Source organism: Gorilla gorilla, chromosome 2 (genome assembly GCF_029281585.2).
Source record: "Gorilla gorilla gorilla isolate KB3781 chromosome 2, NHGRI_mGorGor1-v2.1_pri, whole genome shotgun sequence".
In the NCBI taxonomy this organism is placed as follows: Eukaryota; Metazoa; Chordata; class Mammalia; order Primates; family Hominidae; genus Gorilla; species Gorilla gorilla.
Genome location: NC_086017.1, coordinates 201,389,375 through 201,408,877, shown reverse-complemented (window position 1 = coordinate 201,408,877; position 19,503 = coordinate 201,389,375). Strand labels below are relative to the sequence as shown.

Sequence of the window (19,503 nt, the reverse complement as noted above, 5' to 3'; positions counted from 1 at the left end):
TTACTGTTTATGTTTCAGATATGAAAGGCCAGTGTTTGGAAGCTGTTTTTCCTCTTAAGTTGATAGATTTATGCTGAGCCATTATCTCACCTTCTTCTGCACTGAAGCTAGGAGCAGAAAACTAGACAGGATTAAGGATGCCTAGAGATGGGCCTGAATCACAGTGAAGCAAACAGCATTCACCTCAGCCTCACAAACACGGTTGTGGGTAGTGAAGTAATCAGCCTCGCACAGACCTGAAATACAAAACAAAAACACGGGACCCTGCTAACCACAGAACTCATCCCTCAGATTCCCCGCTAATTGTAGGTTGATAGAAACCAGTCCTAATGCAGAGTAAAAGAGCCTGTGCACAAATATATTTATTGAACTCAGATAATGTCATTTATTTGTTTATTTATTTATTTATTTATTTGTCGAGATGGGGTCTTGGTCTGTTGCCCAGGCTGGAGTGCAGTGGCGCGATCTCGGCTCACTGCCACCTCCGCCTCCCGGGTTCAAGCAATTCTCCTGCCTCAGCCTCCCAAGTAGCTGGAATTACAGGCACCCACCACCATGCCCGGCTAATTTTCATATTGTTAGTAGAGACGGGGTTTCACCATGTTGGCCAGGCTGATCTCGAACTCCTGATCTCAAGTGATCCGCCTGCCTCAGCCTCCCAGAGTGCTGGGATTACAGGTGTGAGCCACTGCGCCTGGCCTGAGCCACCGTGCCCGGGTGTTTAATAATAGTTTTAATTCTTATATGTTTGGAACAAAAAAAAAAGAAAATGAGATTATATGATTCGCATGGTACTGCTCTAGTGCTGCAGCAAATTCCAGTGCCTTCTCTGATCAGGGAATTTTTACAAAATCAAATGTGATTGATACATCTTCATCCACACTGACAGGCACCCACAGAACATCCACTGAGACCTAGACAGTAGTACTGACTGCAGGCCCTGACCCTGGGATACAACACGGACGTGGTCTTTTCCTAAACAGCTGATAGGAGAAAGACAGTATTCACTGTGTTAACCTCAGTCCAAATTAATTGTCTTCATCTAGCTCCTCTCTTACATTCTTCATTGCTTGTCCCCAAATCCTAGCACGGCCAAGTCCTTTAGTTTTAAGCCTACATGAAAGGCATCCAGGGAGAGCCAGGTGGAAATGAAGGTGGTGGGGCTTGGCCTTTCTTCCCATTCCCACCTTGAGAATTTGCACCTTTCCTCCTCTGTCACCAGCTAGCAGTTGCCATGGTATATAAGGGTATATCTTGTTTTCTCCTTAATATGTTTATTTCTGCTTCCAAGGTGCTTCTGTTTTTACTAAAACCATAGAAACTTCCCCTCCCACCACACTCGCACCACACACAAAAAGCAGTTGGAAAAACATTTCAGTGATTCCTAACCACAACAGCACTTCTGACTAACTACAAAGAAGGAAGCTTTGGAGAAGCATAGAGGGAAACTACAGTCCCAGCGAGACCGAAACCGGAGGGGTGACATAGCCAGTCACAGTTAAAGCTGGAACCAGAGCCCAGACTTCCTCAACTCCAGCCCAGTCCTTTTTCCACTGGGGAAACGCTGTTTACATGTCCTCACCTGCGACGAACAACATTTGATAACTCACAAAATCAACACCTTTCAGGGAGAGCGGGGCACTGGCCAGGTCCCTCTGATAATGAATTGCTGCTCTAAGACATAACTGCTGTGGGGAGGAGGTTGGTGTTTGGCAGGGAAGGGCTGCTAGGCTGCAGTTTCATAAGGACAATAATACATCAAAAAGGACAATCATAGATCAAAGGGGATATTTTTGGGTCAACTTGATATGTAGTGGAAAGCAGATTGGGAGGGGAGCCAAGTGCTGGATATGCTCCGTGCGTGAGTGTGTCTGTTTGTGTGTGTGTGTGTGTAAATCATGTTGCTCTCTGGGTCTGTTTCCCAATCTGTAGAGTGTAAAGGTCTCTGAGGCTCCTTACAGAGACAAGTGATGGAACGACCTTGACAGAAGAGAGCAGAGAGAGGAAAGAAGGGGGAGGAAGCTAAGCAAAGGAGAGAGAAATGGTGTGATGGGGGAGGAGACGCGGAGTTGGGTAGAAATGCCTTTCAATAAGATATTGGGAAAAAAGTATTAAACCTAAAACTGCAGCTCTTGAAGGATCATTTTTTCACCTTTGTTTTTAGGATTTACGGGTACAGTGCATAGTAATTTTTGGATAATTGGAGTGAATGAATGAAAAGCGTGAAACGTCTCACAGGAGCGAGAAGATCCACGAGAGAAAACGAGCAGGGACGCAGCTCTGGTGCCTGGTCCTGCCGGGTGGTCCCCACGCCGCCAGCCGCGCGTTCCCCAACCGGGCGCTCCCGGCGCCCTCTCGGTGAGCCGCCCTGAAACCGCCAGGGGGCGCTCCCCGGCTGCGGGGGCTGAGGCGGGCGGAGCTGCTTTAAATCGCGGCGCCCAGCGGTTCTGCGTCTCAGTTCCTGAGCCTGGGAGCAACTGCAACTTCTACTATCCAGACTCCAGCGCCGCCCCGGGCGCGGACCCCAACCCCGACCCAGAGCTTCTCCAGCGGCGGCGCAGCGAGCAGGGCTCCCCGCCTTAACTTCCTCCGCGGGGCCCAGCCACCTTCGGGAGTCCACGTTGCGCACCTGCAAACTCTCCGCCTTCTGCACCTGCCACCCCTGAGCCAGCGCGGGCGCCCGAGCGAGTCATGGCCAACGCGGGGCTGCAGCTGTTGGGCTTCATTCTCGCCTTCCTGGGATGGATCGGCGCCATCGTCAGCACTGCCCTGCCCCAGTGGAGGATTTACTCCTATGCCGGCGACAACATCGTGACCGCCCAGGCCATGTACGAGGGGCTGTGGATGTCCTGCGTGTCGCAGAGCACCGGGCAGATCCAGTGCAAAGTCTTTGACTCCTTGCTGAATCTGAGCAGTGAGTGCACCCCCACCTCACAGAGGCCGTCCAGAGGCCCCAGTCCCCCTGCAGCTCCCTTATGGGCTCATTCTGTTGTGTGATTCCATGGTTATCAGTCTTCAGTTGATCAAGTCTTCTGATCATGTGCTCTGTCATAAGGAAATGAAGAGAATCCTGGTTTGAGGAAAGGGACGCCCAGGCATAAGCTCTAGTTTTGCCTCTAACTCCCTGGGTGACACTTCTGCCACTCTAGGTGTGGCTTCATCCTAAATTCCTATGCTGGTAGGTCGAGTTGAGGGAGTGAAGGCCAAACTTGAACTTGAGCTCTTAGACCTCTCCTAGGCATTCTGAGATTTGGGGTAAATTGAGGATTGGTAGAGTTCAGACAAGAAAATGGGATGACTTAAAAAGTTTGAAGCCTGGTAACTTCTCAAGTGTGCAAGCTTAAATAAATAATCCTCAAGTATTAGATATAATTTTTTAACCTTTAATATGATTTTTTCATAGTAAAAGTTACATTCCTACTGGAAATGTCCTATGTAAGTGTCTTCTGCTTATGCTTGAGGTTGATTCTTTTAATTTATAAGATCCAGTTAGTGCAGGGAGGCCCCTTGCAAGACTCTTTGGAGAAGCTGCTTGAGATTCCCCCAAAGTTTTAATTTTCAGACCCAAGCTCTTCTGTAGAGGCTGATGGTGTAGTGCTATCTTGGAAAGAGAAGGTTGGTGGCAGGTGGGGAAAGGCTAACAAGAAAGGTTCTAAATAACCTGCGCAACATAATACAAAGAAAAAAGTAAAGGCACTGAAGGGAAATGCAGCAAAATAGTCATAGCTGATGAAATCAGAGGTCAGCTGGGAGTGGAAGGCAGTGAGAGAGAAAGAAGAGGTGGGTCTTCCCTAGGTTTCCATCTTCCACAAAGAAATTTCTGTGTAATGGATGTTCAGTGACCCCTTGTAAAACTGGAAATGATTGTATAGAGAGACATATTTCTAAGGATGGTGGGAAGAAGGATAATAGGATAATTTTTTTACTTTTTTTTTTAAATTAAAGGTTTTGAGTTCCTTGTCAGAAAAGTCATTAAATTCCCATTTACTTAGATAATAATGATTCACGGCTGGAGTATCTTCCTTGAGAAATCACATTAATTGTCCTATATCATGTGTCTGTTATGCCCTTTAACTCACTTGAAGAAAAGGTCCCTTAGTCTTTGCCTAGATAAACGTGACTGCCCACTGGCCCCCATTGTGTGCTAAGGGTGAAAAGTGCTGGCATTGTTCAAGTTTACTTAACTTGTTTTGTCTACCTCCTATCAAGGGACAACTTTTAATAGTGTATATCAAAAGCCATATAGTTTAGAGTTATTAAACCTGTTCCAAATCTGTTTGAACACCTTGAATACCTGTGGCATTTGCTCAGTCAGTGTGCATGGTTGTTTTGAGTGTTATTATTTCAGCTTTTGAAGGTCTCATATTAGGACTTCCTTACACCAAAACCAATCCATAAGTTTAGTAATTATGTGTTGCTCATTGCCCTCAGGGGTTATATTTGTACTTATAAAATGAAAAATTTGGTAATAATTATTGAATTTCTCCATGGAAAGATAAATATATTTGAGGAAACGGTGTCAGGCATTTTAGGTACCACGTTAAGGAATTGGCAGGTGGAGGTTTCTAAGGACAATTCCAGAGAGGTCTCAATGTCAGTTTTATTCCTCTGATCAAAATAGTTCTTTTTCAACATCTTTAAATAGGTTTTCTTTTAACTTCCTGAAATGACCAAATGAAATCAGATTGATCTATGTTGTAAATACTCAAATGGATCGTCCTTACACATGATAACGTGTTAAAATGTTTTACTTTCATTTTTTGGTTAATGTAGTTATTACAGTTTTTAAAACTAGGGTGAAAGGACTAAACACCTACCCCCCCACACACACTTTAGAGATGTCTTCTTCTTTTTTTAAAACTCCAGATCAGAATCCACTTTTATTTTACTTAAAGCCATAGTTTATCCAAGGTGTGGCTTAGGCCTTTCTCTCAAAACCCATTCTCAGAAGAGGGACCCTTGACTCACAGGTGTTCTCCTCTAACCTGCCGTGACTCACGGGATGCTTTTGGATAGAACCCAGGAAACCTTACTTCATTTCTCTGCCTGAGCAGTGGTGTTTACGCCCACCAGCTGTAGAGATCTGGGATGGTGATTCATTGGCTGGTTTTGGTACAGTTTTGTTACATGTAGAGATGAAAAGGGTTATGTGTGTATATTTAAGCAGTATCCCTCAGAAAAAAGCTGCATTTCATTAAGTGTGTTTAGGTGAAAAGCTTAGCTGTGGGTTTCCCGAAATTGTACCTTGCTGTCTTTCCCAGTAGAGCACACTTGATGTCTTCCAGTCCAGATGCAGGGCTTTAGCACGGGAAGTATTAAAATCTCTTGTTTCCCTGCTTTATGTAGGGTAGGTCATAAAAAGCATACGACCTTCATAAAGTATCTGAAGGAATACAGTGTGCTAATAGTGTATACAGTAAATACAAAATGAGATAGAGCAAGGCTTCTTCTTTTAGGTAGTTCTTGCCAAGCGGTTTATGAAAATGTAACTGAGGAACTTCCTGGGGAAACAAATGTCACATTGTGTATTGTAGTTTTACAATGGCTGATACAATTTCCATTTCATCCAAAGTATGTGATTTTATTGACCCTGGGGATTCTTGTAGCTGAAAGTTGGAATATACAAAAAGTGCCAGATACAGTTGTAATAGACTTTTCTTGATTCACCTGTACCTCTCGCCTTGTTTTCGTCTAATTCTCAAACTTTTAGGAAGCTAGCGCCAATTTTATGTGCTTGCTTAAATTCTTCTTCTTACTTGACTTTAATAGCTAGAGCTGTCCAAAGATTGAGCTGCTGTAGGAGGCTGCATGGTGGGAGGTGTGCAAGCAGAGAATAAATAAGCATTTTGAAGGAATGTTGTAGGGAAGATCCAAGCACCAGACAAATGGGAGGTTAGGCTAGACTCTCTCTCAATCTCACCGAACCCTGAGATTCTGTAATTTGTTTATAAGCTCCTCTAGCCTGTTTAACTTGCTTTGCATGAATCCACATGTGTGTAGGTGTGCTTAATGAGTATTGGTGGCTGTGAGCTTTCCCAGCACTCTCACCATGATGTCAGGCTCAATCAGAGAGACAAAATCACTGACGTGGACAGTCTTTGAAGCCTAAGTGGAGAGGAGGGCACCTATTTATGCTTCTCCAGATGCGTTATGCCTGCTGAACCGAGGGTACTCGAAGGGCCATTGGTGTTCAGATATACTTCATAAATTAGTTCTGACTCTTAGAATAATGGAAGTTGAAGCAAAAATCCAGGCTTGAGATCAGAAATTCTCTATTCTTACTGTGGTTTGGCACTAAGTAGCCAAGTGTATAATGGTGAGCCACTTGATCTCCCTGGTTTCAAGTAGTTACTCCACTTATAAAATAGGGCAGAGTGGGAGGAATGGGGAGATGAATCTATGATTCGTTTATCCATTCAACAGATGCAAGCTAGGCCCTATTCTTGCTGCTAAGGATGGTGCAGCTAAGATGAGTTCTAAGATTCCTTCCAGTGCCAGCATTCTTTGTTATTACTTCAGTGATTGAAGGGGAAGAGGCAAGTCACATAGCTTAGGTTTCCTTAATTGGAGTGATTAAGGAAATATAGTGGAGGTAATATAGAAGCATCAACTTAATTCTGAGAAAATTTCTTGAAGAAACACACAAACAAGAAAGGTAGCAAAACTTCTGAGGACATCCTGAAAAGTGGTACATCCTGCCTCATCCAGGATCATTTTCACTCCTGATTTTGCTTACATTCTGAGGTCACATCTGGTGACCATCACCTCATGCACCAATAAGAGGGAAATGCTAATGATTAGGACTTTTATGAAACTTTGAACTTCAGTAAAAGTAAAAGATTTAATATGGAGAAAAGCCAGGGGAGTACACTTCTGTGACTGTCTATGTTGAGCTCATTTAATTGCAGGGGAGAAGAAAGTACAATATTTTTGTTCTAGGCACCCAATCATCAGTTCATTTATTCACTTAATACTTATTAAGCAACTCCAGATGCAAAGGGAGAATTGGAATCTGCAGTCAACATTTGAACAACACAGGTTTGAACAGCAAGGGTCCACTTATAGGTGGATTTCTTTCAACCAATACCGATCAAGAATACAGTATCTGAGAGTCCAAAGCCTGCATGTAGGGAGGGTTGACTTTCTGTATACAAGGCTTCCACAGGATCAACTGTAGGACTTGAGCATGTGCAGATTTAGTTACCTGTGGGTGTCCTGGAACCAATCACCCTTATATACCAAGAGATGACTATATTTTGTTTATGATATATAGAACCTAAGGTAATATGGCTAGAAAATAGCATAAACAATGTCTGGTATTGATAGTAGACTCTGCTACTTGTGTAGCAAGACTTTCAAGCTTTAGAAAAATTACATATATGTCTGTCTTTCTACACATTTGTTGATTAACCTAACTGTAGTAGATCAGTAACTTCCAACTCACTTCTTGTCTTATAAGTAGAGATCTTTGTAAGTATTTACTTTTAATTATACTTTCAGGTGGAAAATGATGAGAACTCCTTAGGGGGTCTTTAATCTCAAGATTGTCAGTCTAGCTAAATATAATTAAAAGACTGCCTTCTCTGTTTACTGCTGAATAATGATGAGAAAAAATAGTGTAATTTTTTAAATGTTTGCTAACCAGGTTCTCCATAGACGACTTTAGTCAGTGGTCATAATATTGTAGAGTTAGCTGCAAATTTAAGAGGTGAGAAAAGGAATATGTTTGTTCCTAGGTTTGTTCTAATCAGACCAATTCAAAGTTAATATTGCAAGGCTATACAACATCTATCTTATCCAAAATGTTGTTTTATAGCTTTCAAACATCCCTTTTAACTTCTCTGCTCTGCCACTCATCATTCCATTAGGGCAAAAAGAAACAAAACTTCAGCTTTGAAGCTCATTAGATACATACTTTAAAAAATAGATCAAAATAAGCAAAAAGTACAATCTGTATTATCTGCATGAGTTTCTAGTTTTCAGTGACCTAAGCTAAGTCTGGCTTTTAGTAGCAAGATTTTAGCATACCAGGCTCTCAAGGGAGGTATTTCTCAGTATTATTTCAAAAATTAAGCTAAACACAAGAGAATAAGTATTTTTACCTATCATATTGGTACAGTTTTTTAAAGGATAAAGACATGTTCTAATTTAAATTTATTGAAATTTGATAAATCCATGTGACTTTTCAAGTACTGTGCTTGGTGCTTTAGATGGAAATAGGAATAAATATCTGACTCAAATCATCCAGGAGTTCATGATTACATACTTTACAACTCTGATTTAAAACACTTCTATGATGTGAAGGTATTCATCTGTTTCCAGCTTAAAACTGTGCAATTTAGATTTGATCTGCACATAAAACACTTGTAACTTGTAACACAATAGTTGCTTACTTTGACTTGTAACCTATCATTACCTACGCCTTGCTTGTGAGTTTTCGTGCTGTTTTAAGTCTCAGCTTTTTGTGCGTGACTACATGTGTATATTATTTTTGCATTTTCCTCACATATAACTATACTTAAGAATTTATCCAAATATCTCCAATGAAGCAAAGCAAGATTTTGGGTTTGATGCAAATCTAATATTGGAACATACAAATAAATTGTCTAAGTCAATAGTTGCCAGGATGTAAGTGAAAATATTACTTTGCAAAACGACATTTTAAAAAACAAAGCAGGATCTCATTTCTATGGTTTATGCAATTCTTAAATATTGTGTTTTCCATTTTCTCCATTACTTTTTGTGTATTATGCAAATAATATATTATTCTATAGAGAAAGGAAACCTGATAAGTTTCTTAGCAATCATAGAACAGAATATCAGTCCCCAGCCCCTTGGAAAGAACACTTTGTAGATGAAGTGGCAAGATAGATTTGACATGAATCAAATGTGTTTTCTTTGAGAACTTAATGGGCAAAAACTTAGAGATTAAAAATGTGAATATTAGATCATTCCAGGTGGGTGCAGTAAGGGCCCTGGAGTAGTTTATGCACGTGTGTTCCTTGCCTGGGAGATCAGGGGTTTTACGCAGTCTGACTCATGAGATTGATGCCTGGTTAGACTTCTCTTGAAGACTACCCTGCGATCTAAGTGCTCAGACCTGCCGGGCAAGTGACCTTCTGTTTTTACTTGAAGAAAAGATCTGTGTGATTATTCTATAAACTGGTCCAGTTTGGGGCCCCGCAACTTGAACAAAGAGAAAAACTTGGAGCAAGATCAGAGAAAACATCTAAAATGATTAATAAAAGGTTGAAAAAGAGTATTTATGAAAAAATAAAATGGAGGAGGCTGTGAAGTGTAAGATGCTATAGATGCTTGAAGTGCTGTCATAGAAATATTTATTGATTGTGTGATCTCTATGCTGACAGTAAAAATCATGTCGCCCCTTTCTCAAGATAATCATATGACTTCTGATTATACTTAGAATAGAATCCATCTTCTTACCCTAATTTGCAAAGTTCTGCATGACATATGCCTTCTGCCCACCTTGCTAAACTTCGTTTTACTTTGCACATCCTATCATCCTGCATTAGGGTGACCAGCTCTCCCAATTTGTTCAGGATTGAGGGCCTTCTAAGGATGTAGGACTTTAAACTTTAAAGCTAGGACTGTTCCAGGCAAACTGAGATATGTGGTTTCCCTATCCTCCAGACATGGAGCATCTTTGTTACTTTCAGCATCTCCTCTTCAGGCATATCTCTGCCTGAAATATTTTCCTTCCAAGTGTAATCTTAGGACCACATCTGAAATCTGTGTTATGTATGAGTTTAGTTATTTTATTCGTTATTTTCCAATAATGATAGCCTTTGCAAAAACCATCCATCAGAAAGAGGACATACCTTAACCATGGAGCCCTTGGTACTTTCCTCTTCATACCACAGTATGGCTTGTGATTCCAAGGAAAAAGTTGTGTAATAACCTTACAAGCAGCTTCAGTTCCTTCCTGGTAAACCTGTGGTCCGTGGAACATGTGTTTTGATCCAGCAGTTCCTCTGCCACCTGGAATCTTGAGATAAGTGTGTGGGTCAGTGTGCATGTGTGCCCATACATGCTTATGAGGAGGTCAGTGTGTGAGGGGAATCAGGAAGTCTCTTTTTTATTTTTAAATGAAATCAAGTAAAACTTAACGTTGGCTTCAAAAATATCTCTCAAATACTGTAAACAATACCTTTGATACTTTTTAGAAAGAGATTATGGCCGGGCGTAGTGGCTCATGTCTGTAATCCCAGAACTTTGGGAGGCCGAGGTGGGCAGACCACCTGAACTCAGGAATTTGAGACCATCCTGGGCAACATGGTGAAATCCATCTCTACTAAATACCAAAAAAAAAAAAAAAAAAAAAAAAAACTTAGCCGGGCATGGTGGTTCGTGCCTGTAGTCCCAGCTACTCAGAAGGCTGTGGGATGAGAAACGCTTGAGCCCCAGAGGCAGAAGTTGCAGTGAGCCCAGATCGCACCACTGCACTCCAGCCTGGCCAACAGAGCGAGACTCTATCTCAAAAAAAGAAAAATAAAGAGATTACTATAATTTTATCATAGATTGCCTGGTTATAGCAAAGACAGAAAATCAGTAAATCAAGATTTAATGAAGTTTTAGAAATATTTAGCTTCAATTATGATTGGTGACGTAAGTTGTCAATCTTGACAATATTAACACTAAGCCTAGGCCTGATTAGATATTGAGATACAAAACCTTTCCAACATCTCAGCCACTTTTAAAGACCATCAAGGAGTCAATTGTTCCAGTCCACTGGATAAAGATATAATTTATATTTTACTTATATAATTGAAATATTATTCCAAACAATACTAAGTTTCTTGCTCAAGATAGTATAGTTTATTAAAGCTAAAAAATACTTATATATGCAAAAAATACTTGTCACATATTATCACTGTCAATGATATAGTGATCTTTAATTAAAGGAGGACATAAATCTAGAATTTAAACAAAATCTTCTAACCAGCATAGTTTCAGTTCATATTTAAAAGTCTGTGCGTTTATGCCACAATGATGGCATCAAGCTTTTACTCTTTAAGAAACATAGTGATAATCTCTCAAACTTGACCCTGTTTATTTGATGAGTTAGTACACCAAAAATAATGATGGGAAATTAGAAAAAATGGAATCCTGAGAAACACTACATTGAATTATTGTGTGTGCTATTTTACAACATGGCAGCTTAAATAGTTTTAAAAACTAGTGATGTCTTTGAATATGAATCTACTACTATGTCCCAAGGTAACATCTCAAAGGTTATTTTGTTTAGTTTTAAGAAAATGACTTCTATATTCTTCCCCACTCCTCCTATTCACATCACTGGAGATACACATACTGCTTATCCAGCCATGATAATCTATAAAACATTTATTTTTTATCTTCCAATTCATCCAGTTTTTCTGAAGCTTACTGATTGGGGTGTAAAGCTGGTGACTAATATCAAAGATATACTGTAAACCATTTTGATTACAAATAGTTAACATCCAGGATAGTATATATGATTGTTACTTAAAATTAAAATTATCTTAGCAAGGATGAAAATCCCTTAGTAAAAAATAAATATGTATTAGTTCAGCTAACCCTATTCAATTAGATCATTAATTAATTTTCCAGTTGATTTTAAATTTAATGTTGGAAACATAAAATGTTGGAGCGGAGGGATCTCTTTTTCATCATCCAGCCTGGCATTTGTTTTTCTGGAGAAGATACTGTATGTTGGGTTACCAGTGGAAACATCAGTATGACTGGGGTCTCTAGATTCCTAGTCCAGTTTTCTCTCTTCCATACAACAGTGACACATACTTGGTCTTCTTCCATTTTTCTCTTGTTGGTCCAAGCATATTTTTACATGTTTTAAAATGTTTTCTGCCAGGCACATTGCAAGCAACCCGTGCCTTGATGGTGGTTGGCATCCTCCTGGGAGTGATAGCAATCTTTGTGGCCACCGTTGGCATGAAGTGTATGAAGTGCTTGGAAGACGATGAGGTGCAGAAGATGAGGATGGCTGTCATTGGGGGCGCGATATTTCTTCTTGCAGGTAATAGAGGCTGTGCCCCCCTTTCACCTTACTAACCTGTTCCTGGTATGATTTGAAATCTATTACGTTGGATTCATTACACTTGATTTCAGTCTCTAAGGCAAACTGCAAACATAGACCTGAAGTCCAGTTGACTTTCATGTTCTCAAACACAAACTAAATGAAAATGTGAGAGCTCTGCTCACATCTGACACGTCTATTGGTTGAAGTTTCAAGTGGCAACTGGTTTGTTAGAACCAGTCTCTTCCAGTGAAGAAAGTTGTTCACTATTTAGCAAACGCTAAGGAGGAAGTTCATGTAATTCAGATAATTCCTATGGTGTCTCCACAGATACTACGTGGAAAAGATGGGGAGTAGTGAGAGAAAACTCAAGAATATGTGAACCCTTCAGGTCTGTGAGGGATGGAAGGATTGGGATTATTGGAGAAAAATAAGGATAGCATTCCAGCTGGGCAGATCTAATTCGAGAATAAACAGGATGTGCCTGTAGATCAACGAAAAGAAAGGCCAACTGGAGTAGAGGTGGCCTGTTGGAATGGTCAGTTTAAAGCAGTTAGGAAAAAAAAATACAGAAATACCTTTAAATTTTTTTGATAAAATAATATTATATTTTCCATTGAAAATAAATATGTGTTTTTTAGGCCAGGTGTGGTGGTTCACGCCTGTAATCCCAGCACTTTTGGAGGCTGAGGAGGGCGGATCACCTGAGGTCGTGAGTTCAAGACCAGCCTGGCCAACATGGTGAAACCCCATCTCTACTAAAAACACAAAAATTAGCTGGGTGTGGTGGTGCACACCTGTAATCCCATATACTCCAGAGGCTGAGGCATGAGAATCACCTCAACTCGGGAGCCGAGATCGCACCACTGCACTCCAGCCTAAGCAACAGAAGACTGTCTAAAAAAAAAAAGAAAAAAGAAAAGAAAAGAAATATCTGTTTTTTAATTCAAGTGTTGATTGATAAGTTACATTGTGTGTCATTTGAGAAAATCAAAGTCAGAAAACATGGACAGCATTATTTCAAAGCTTTATAATAATGCTTATTTAAAAAAGTATAGTGTATGTATATTTACGTGTGTGTATATGTACATACATATGCAATCTCCCTGTGTGTATATATATATCTTTATATCTATACACTGTGTTATATATGTTGATAATCTCCATATAAATTATACAGCTATAATAATAGACTACTATATGTTCTGTATATTAGGTATTAGATGCATATATTATATATGTAGTATATTATAGTATATTATTTTTAAAAAATAACAGATATAATTAATGATACAAATCTACTAATAGAAAAAAACTAGAATAGACTTTATTTTCTTATTTTCTTTTTGACAGAAGACTTGTAGGGGCTTTTGCTTCAGTATAATATGTCAGTTTAACCAGTAATTGAGGAAGAGTATCTGTGGCTTTGCTAAAGATGTGGTTAGTTTAAAACGACCAGTCTCTCAGTTTACCCAAATACAAATTGCCTCCTCTCTGAAAAGGCATGGATAGTGTCTTATTCCCAATAATTTACTCTTATATCAAAGGCTGCGAATAGTAATCTTTGTGGCCATCGTGGCATGAAGTGTATGAAGTGCTTGGAAGACGATGAGGATGAAATGCATTGCATTCTTCCTTCGCTTGCCTTCTTGTAACTCCCACATGTGACTGCATCACTCCTATTCCAGTTTCAGGGACTTCTCTTAGGAGTAAGCATCACAAGTTCAAGACCATTCGCATGGTCTATTTGAGAAGCCAAAAGCAATAGTGTTTTCTGTCATGTCTAGAGGCAATTACATTGGACCATGTTTTTGGCTGGGGAGAGGCAGTAGCATAGAAACATCTAATCTGTCTATATTGATGAATGCTTAGAATTACTACAAAAAAGTTATTTAACTTTTTTGATAAAAAAATGAAGTATTTTATACATCTTATAAATGATTAAGTGAATGATTTTGACTAAATGATTTCTATCATTGAATATAAAATGCCATGGGAAATTGAGATTGGGTTGCATAAATTGATCTGATGTGGCACCCTCAACAAATCTCAGGCCAACCTATACCTATATCAGGTATTCCCTTGGCCAATGGGGCAGTAGTAATGCAAGTATTCTGGTCCATTCTGAGACATGTCCTGATCTCACTCTATCTAGCTGCTTGCATTCCTTTTGACTCTGCAGAAATGTAAATTTTGAGTTTGATCAAGAACATAGAAGAGTTTTCATCTTCCCCTTTTGCAAGTAATTCTATCTGTACTAATAATGACAATAGTTTTATCAAATGTAGTTTAGTATCCTAATGTATAACAGCATATTTAAAAGAGATTTTGTACAACATACACCTGCCTAATTGTTTCCAAAAAAGAATTATTTGTGCCAAGATATCATAAAAAAGTATAAATTTTGTCTAATGCTAACCTAGTATTTTTTTATATTTTAATAGATACTTGGAATAAATCATATCTGGACTTCTAATCTCCCTAATACCTAAATAAAAATGTCTATTTTATTTTGATATTGATGAGATAACACTATTGATGAGATTTAATTCTTGCAAAATATGTTTTGGTTTACAAGGTTGTGTATTTAGGCTTAGTGTTCCATGGTGATTAACAGTCTTTTGTTCTGAATTTCTATAGGTCTGGCTATTTTAGTTGCCACAGCATGGTATGGCAATAGAATCGTTCAAGAATTCTACGACCCTATGACCCCAGTCAATGCCAGGTAACGCTATTCAGGCCTAAAATAGTTTGTTTTCTGAGAAAATGCCCTTTTTATATTTTACAAAGTCCTGCTAGTGTCATCATTTCCCAGATTTGCTTTCAAGAATTTTATGTTAAACCTACAAACAATTTAAATGATCTCTGACTTATGTCAAAATGAGTTTGATAATTGCTTTAACACCGTGTATTGATGACAAAATACCTTCCAAAGTAGAAAAGTTTCAAGCTCTGTGCTTTTCAACTGTATACTGGGCTTTCTTTTGTTTGTTTTTTCAAATATTAATAAAGATGTTAATATATTTGAAATTTCCTTTTTGAAGTGTATTCTGAAGTTTACAACACCTACCTATGATTATTTGTAACTAATGCACAGTTTATGATTCATTGAGAAAAATTGTACTACTATAGGGGTTAATTAATAATACTTCATTCCCAACAGTTCATTTTTACATGTAAAGCTATAATGTATGTTTTTAGTATGTTCAGATACCACCTTGAAAGTTTTTGTTCTTTCACAACTGTAAAATTGGCTTTACAAAGGTCATCTTTCTTAATACTGCAGGTTGTGCAAGTTGAGCTGATTCTTAGCTCTCATGTAACAACATTCTTTAATCAGAGACGAGGCTCTTCATCTCACTGTCTTCACATCTTTAACACCTAATAACTACATTCAGTCAGGATGTTAAAATATAATTATTGTTTGTTGAGTGCTTAGATGAATGGATGAAAAACCTCAGTGTTTGGAGAGATAAGATGTGTTTCTTTTTATATAATCACCCACATATGGGAGAACACATACTGCAATGGTTGTGTTGGAGCCCATCCCATAAGATTTACAGTGTAAGAACAGAAACTGCTAGAGGTCAGTAGGCTAAAATTTCACCAAGGTAATAACACCAGTAATGCACAGAAAAGCACTTTATAAATTGCCAGCCATTTTGCAATTGTTATTTACATTATTGCATGTGATCCTAAAAGCAGTCTATTGAGGCAGGTGGGATTATCCTGCTTTGAGAGTAGGAGAAACTGAGGCTGAGAAGTGAAGTTGCTATCCCAGAATTGCAGCAGTTGAGAGTCTGCATCAGGATTTAGACTTGGCCTTATAACTTATAGAACCAACCCTTCTCTACTCTTCCGTATTGTCCATAATCACTCACAGATACCCCACCCTAAGTGTCTGCTTTAATACATCTGCCTGGATCAGCTTAATCCAGAATGGTTCATGGGCTGCTTAGAACTTTTCTTTACAAAACCATAAGATTTGGATTTCAGATTGTATAGGTGCCTGGGACCAATGGATCATCTGTTCAAAGCTCTGATTATCTCCATTATGCTCTATCAGTTTCTTTATAGAATATGATTACTACTTAGTGATAAAGCTTCCTTCGCTAAGTTTCAGCCTAGGAACCATGATCCAAACCCTACTTCTAAAACATATAAACATGCTTTACAAGTATCCTATGTATGGAAAAGTCCTTGGAATTATTTGTGTAATTAACCTGGTATTACATGTGTTATTTCCTGATCTACTATTGCAAATTGTCACCAATTGCAATATAAACATTCTTTTGTGTATATGTTCAGAAATCTTAAAGTACTTCCCAAGGGATATTCAGGGGTTATTTTCAATGAAAAAAATACAATGAGTATGGATTTTTTTCCTTTTATTATACTAGAAAAGTTGCCAATAATTCACTGATTAACAAGCACATGGGTTTTTCCTTTTAGGTATGAGTTTGGTCAGGCTCTCTTCACTGGCTGGGCTGCTGCTTCTCTCTGCCTTCTGGGAGGTGCCTTACTTTGCTGTTCCTGTCCCCGAAAAACAACCTCTTACCCAACACCAAGGCCCTATCCAAAACCTGCACCTTCCAGTGGGAAAGACTACGTGTGACACAGAGGCAAAAGGAGAAAATCATGTTGGAACAAACTGAAAATGGACATTGAGATACTATCATTAACATTAGGACCTTAGAATTTTGGGTATTGTAATCTGCAGTATGGTATTACAAAACAAACAAACCAACAAAAAACCCATGTGTTAAAATACTCAGTGCTAAACATGGCTTAATCTTATTTTATCTTCTTTCCTCAATATAGGAGGGAAGATTTTTCCATTTGTATTACTGCTTCCCATTGAGTAATCATACTCAAATGGGGGAAGGGGTGCTCCTTAAATATATATAGATATGTATATATACATGTTTTTCTATTAAAAATAGACAGTAAAATACTCTTCTCATTATGTTGATACTAGCATACTTAAAGTATCTCTAAAATAGGTAAATGTATTTAATTCCATACTGATGAAGATGTTTATTGGTATATTTTCTTTTTTGTCTATACATACATATGTAACAGTCAAATATCATTTACTCTTCTTCATTAGCTTTTGGTGCCTTTGCCACAAGACCTAGCCTAATTTACCAAGGATGAATTCTTTCAGTTCTTCATGCGTGCCCTTTTCATATACTTATTTTATTTTTTACCATAATCTTATAGCACTTGCATCGTTATTAAGCCCTTATTTGTTTTGTGTTTCATTGGTCTCTATCCCCTGAATCTAACACATTTCATAGCCTACATTTTAGTTTCTAAAGCCAAGAAGAATTTATTACAAATCAGAACTTTGGAGGCAAATCTTTCTGCATGACCAAAGTGATACATTCCTGTTGACCTTCCCACACAATCCCTGTACTCTGACCCATAGCACTCTTGTTTGCTTTGAAAATATTTGTCCAATTGAGTAGCTGCATGCTGTTCCCCCAGGTGTTGTAACACAATTTTATTGATTGAATTTTTAAGCTACTTATTCATAGTTTTATATCCCCCTAAACTACCGTTTTGTTCCCCATTCCTTAATTGTATTGTTTTCCCAAGTGTAATTATCATGCATTTTGTATCTTCCTAATAAGGTGTGGTCTGTTCGTCTGAACAAAGTGCTAGACTTTCTGGAGTGATAATCTGGTGACAAATATTCTCTCTGTAGCTGTAAGCAAGTCACTTAATCTTTCTACCTCTTTTTTCTATCTGCCAAATTGAGATAATGATACTTAACCAGTTAGAAGAGGTAGTGTGAATATTAATTAGTTTATATTACTCTCATTCTTTGAACATGAACTATGCCTATGTAGTGTCTTTATTTGCTCAGCTGGCTGAGTCACTGAAGAAGTCACTGAACAAAACCTACACACGTACCTTCATGTGATTCACTGCCTTCCTCTCTCTACCAGTCTATTTCCACTGAACAAAACCTACACACATACCTTCATGTGGTTCAGTGCCTTCTTCTCTCTACCAGTCTATTTCCATTCTTTCAGCTGTGTCTGACATGTTTGTGCTCTGTTCCATTTTAACAACTGCTCTTACTTTTCCAGTCTGTACAGAATGCTATTTCACTTGAGCAAGATGATGTAATGGAAAGGGTGTTGGCACTGGTGTCTGGAGACCTGGATTTGAGTCTTGGTGCTATCAATCACCGTCTGTTTGAGCAAGGCATTTGGCTGCTGTAAGCTCATTGCTTCATCTGTAAGAGGTGGTTTGTAATTCCTGATCTGCCCACCTCACAGTGATGTTGTGGGGATCCAGTGAGATAGAATACATGTAAGTGTGGTTTTGTAATTTAAAAAGTGCTATACTGAGGGAAAGAATTGAGGAATTAACTGCATACGTTTTGGTGTTGCTTTTCAAATGTTTAAAAATAAAAAAAAAATGTTAAGAAATGGGTTTCTTGCCTTAACCAGTCTCTCAAGTGATGAGACAGTGAAGTAAAATTGAGTGCACTAAACGAATAAGATTCTGAGGAAGTCTTATCTTCTGCAGTGAGTATGGCCCAGTGCTTTCTGTGGCTAAACAGATGTAATGGGAAGAAATAAAAGCCTACGTGTTGGTAAATCCAACAGCAAGGGAGATTTTTGAATCATAATAACTCGTAAGGTGCTATCTGTTAAGTGATGCCCTCAGAGCTCTTGCTGTTAGCTGGCAGCTGACGCTGCTAGGATAGTTAGTTTGGAAATGGTACTTCATAATAAACTACACAAGGAAAGTCAGCCACCGTGTCTTATGAGGAATTGGACCTAATAAATTTTAGTGTGCCTTCCAAACCTGAGAATATATGCTTTTGGAAGTTAAAATTTAAATGGCATTTGCCACATACATAGATCTTCATGATATGTGAGTGTAATTCCATGTGGATATCAGTTACCAAACATTACAAAAAAATTGTATGGCCCAAAATGACCAACGAAATTGTTACAATAGAATTTATCCAATTTCGATCTTTTTATATTCTTCTACCACACCTGGAAACAGACCAATAGACATTTTGGGGTTTTATAATGGGAATTTGTATAAAGCATTACTCTTTTTCAATAAATCGTTTTTTAATTTAAAAAAAGGATTATTGGCTTGTTTTCTAATCATTTATTGCAAGATTGCCATTCTTGGTAGAGGAGGTGGCTTGGGACAGGATCTGACTCACCATGATCCTGGGAAAGAACTATGATGCCTCTGGCCCATCTATCAAATTTGAGTGGCTCCACCCACTAGAATGCCCTATTTCTCTCAAATTTTTGAGTTCCTCATCAAGGGTGGTAATAGAAGAGGATGCCAGGAGATGTTACTTAATACTTTCTCTCATCTATAAAAAGGGGACATACAATAATAAATGATAAGATATGAAGATATTTTGTGAACTGTAAAGCACTGTGCAAACTTAAGTGGCTTTGTTCCTCACAAAGGTGGAAGAG

At 38.7% G+C, this 19,503-nt stretch overlaps 1 protein-coding gene across 2 annotated transcripts; it reads left to right on the top strand.

Moving 5' to 3' along the window:
• Nucleotides 1-1,937: 1,937 nt before the first annotated feature.
• CLDN1 (claudin 1) lies at nucleotides 1,938-19,151 on the top strand. Of its 2 annotated transcripts, none has more exons than XM_063704458.1 (5): nucleotides 1,938-2,044; nucleotides 2,165-2,914; nucleotides 11,870-12,034; nucleotides 14,675-14,759; nucleotides 16,487-19,151. In XM_063704458.1, the coding sequence occupies exons 2-5, from the start codon at nucleotides 2,692-2,694 to the stop codon at nucleotides 16,647-16,649; spliced, it is 636 nt and encodes a 211-aa protein (XP_063560528.1). In that variant the 5' UTR covers nucleotides 1,938-2,044; nucleotides 2,165-2,691; the 3' UTR covers nucleotides 16,650-19,151. The 2 variants fall into 2 exon arrangements, with proteins under 2 accessions (XP_063560528.1, XP_055237174.1); XM_055381199.2 differs by having other exon boundaries at nucleotides 1,990-2,073.
• Nucleotides 19,152-19,503: the final 352 nt, after the last annotated feature.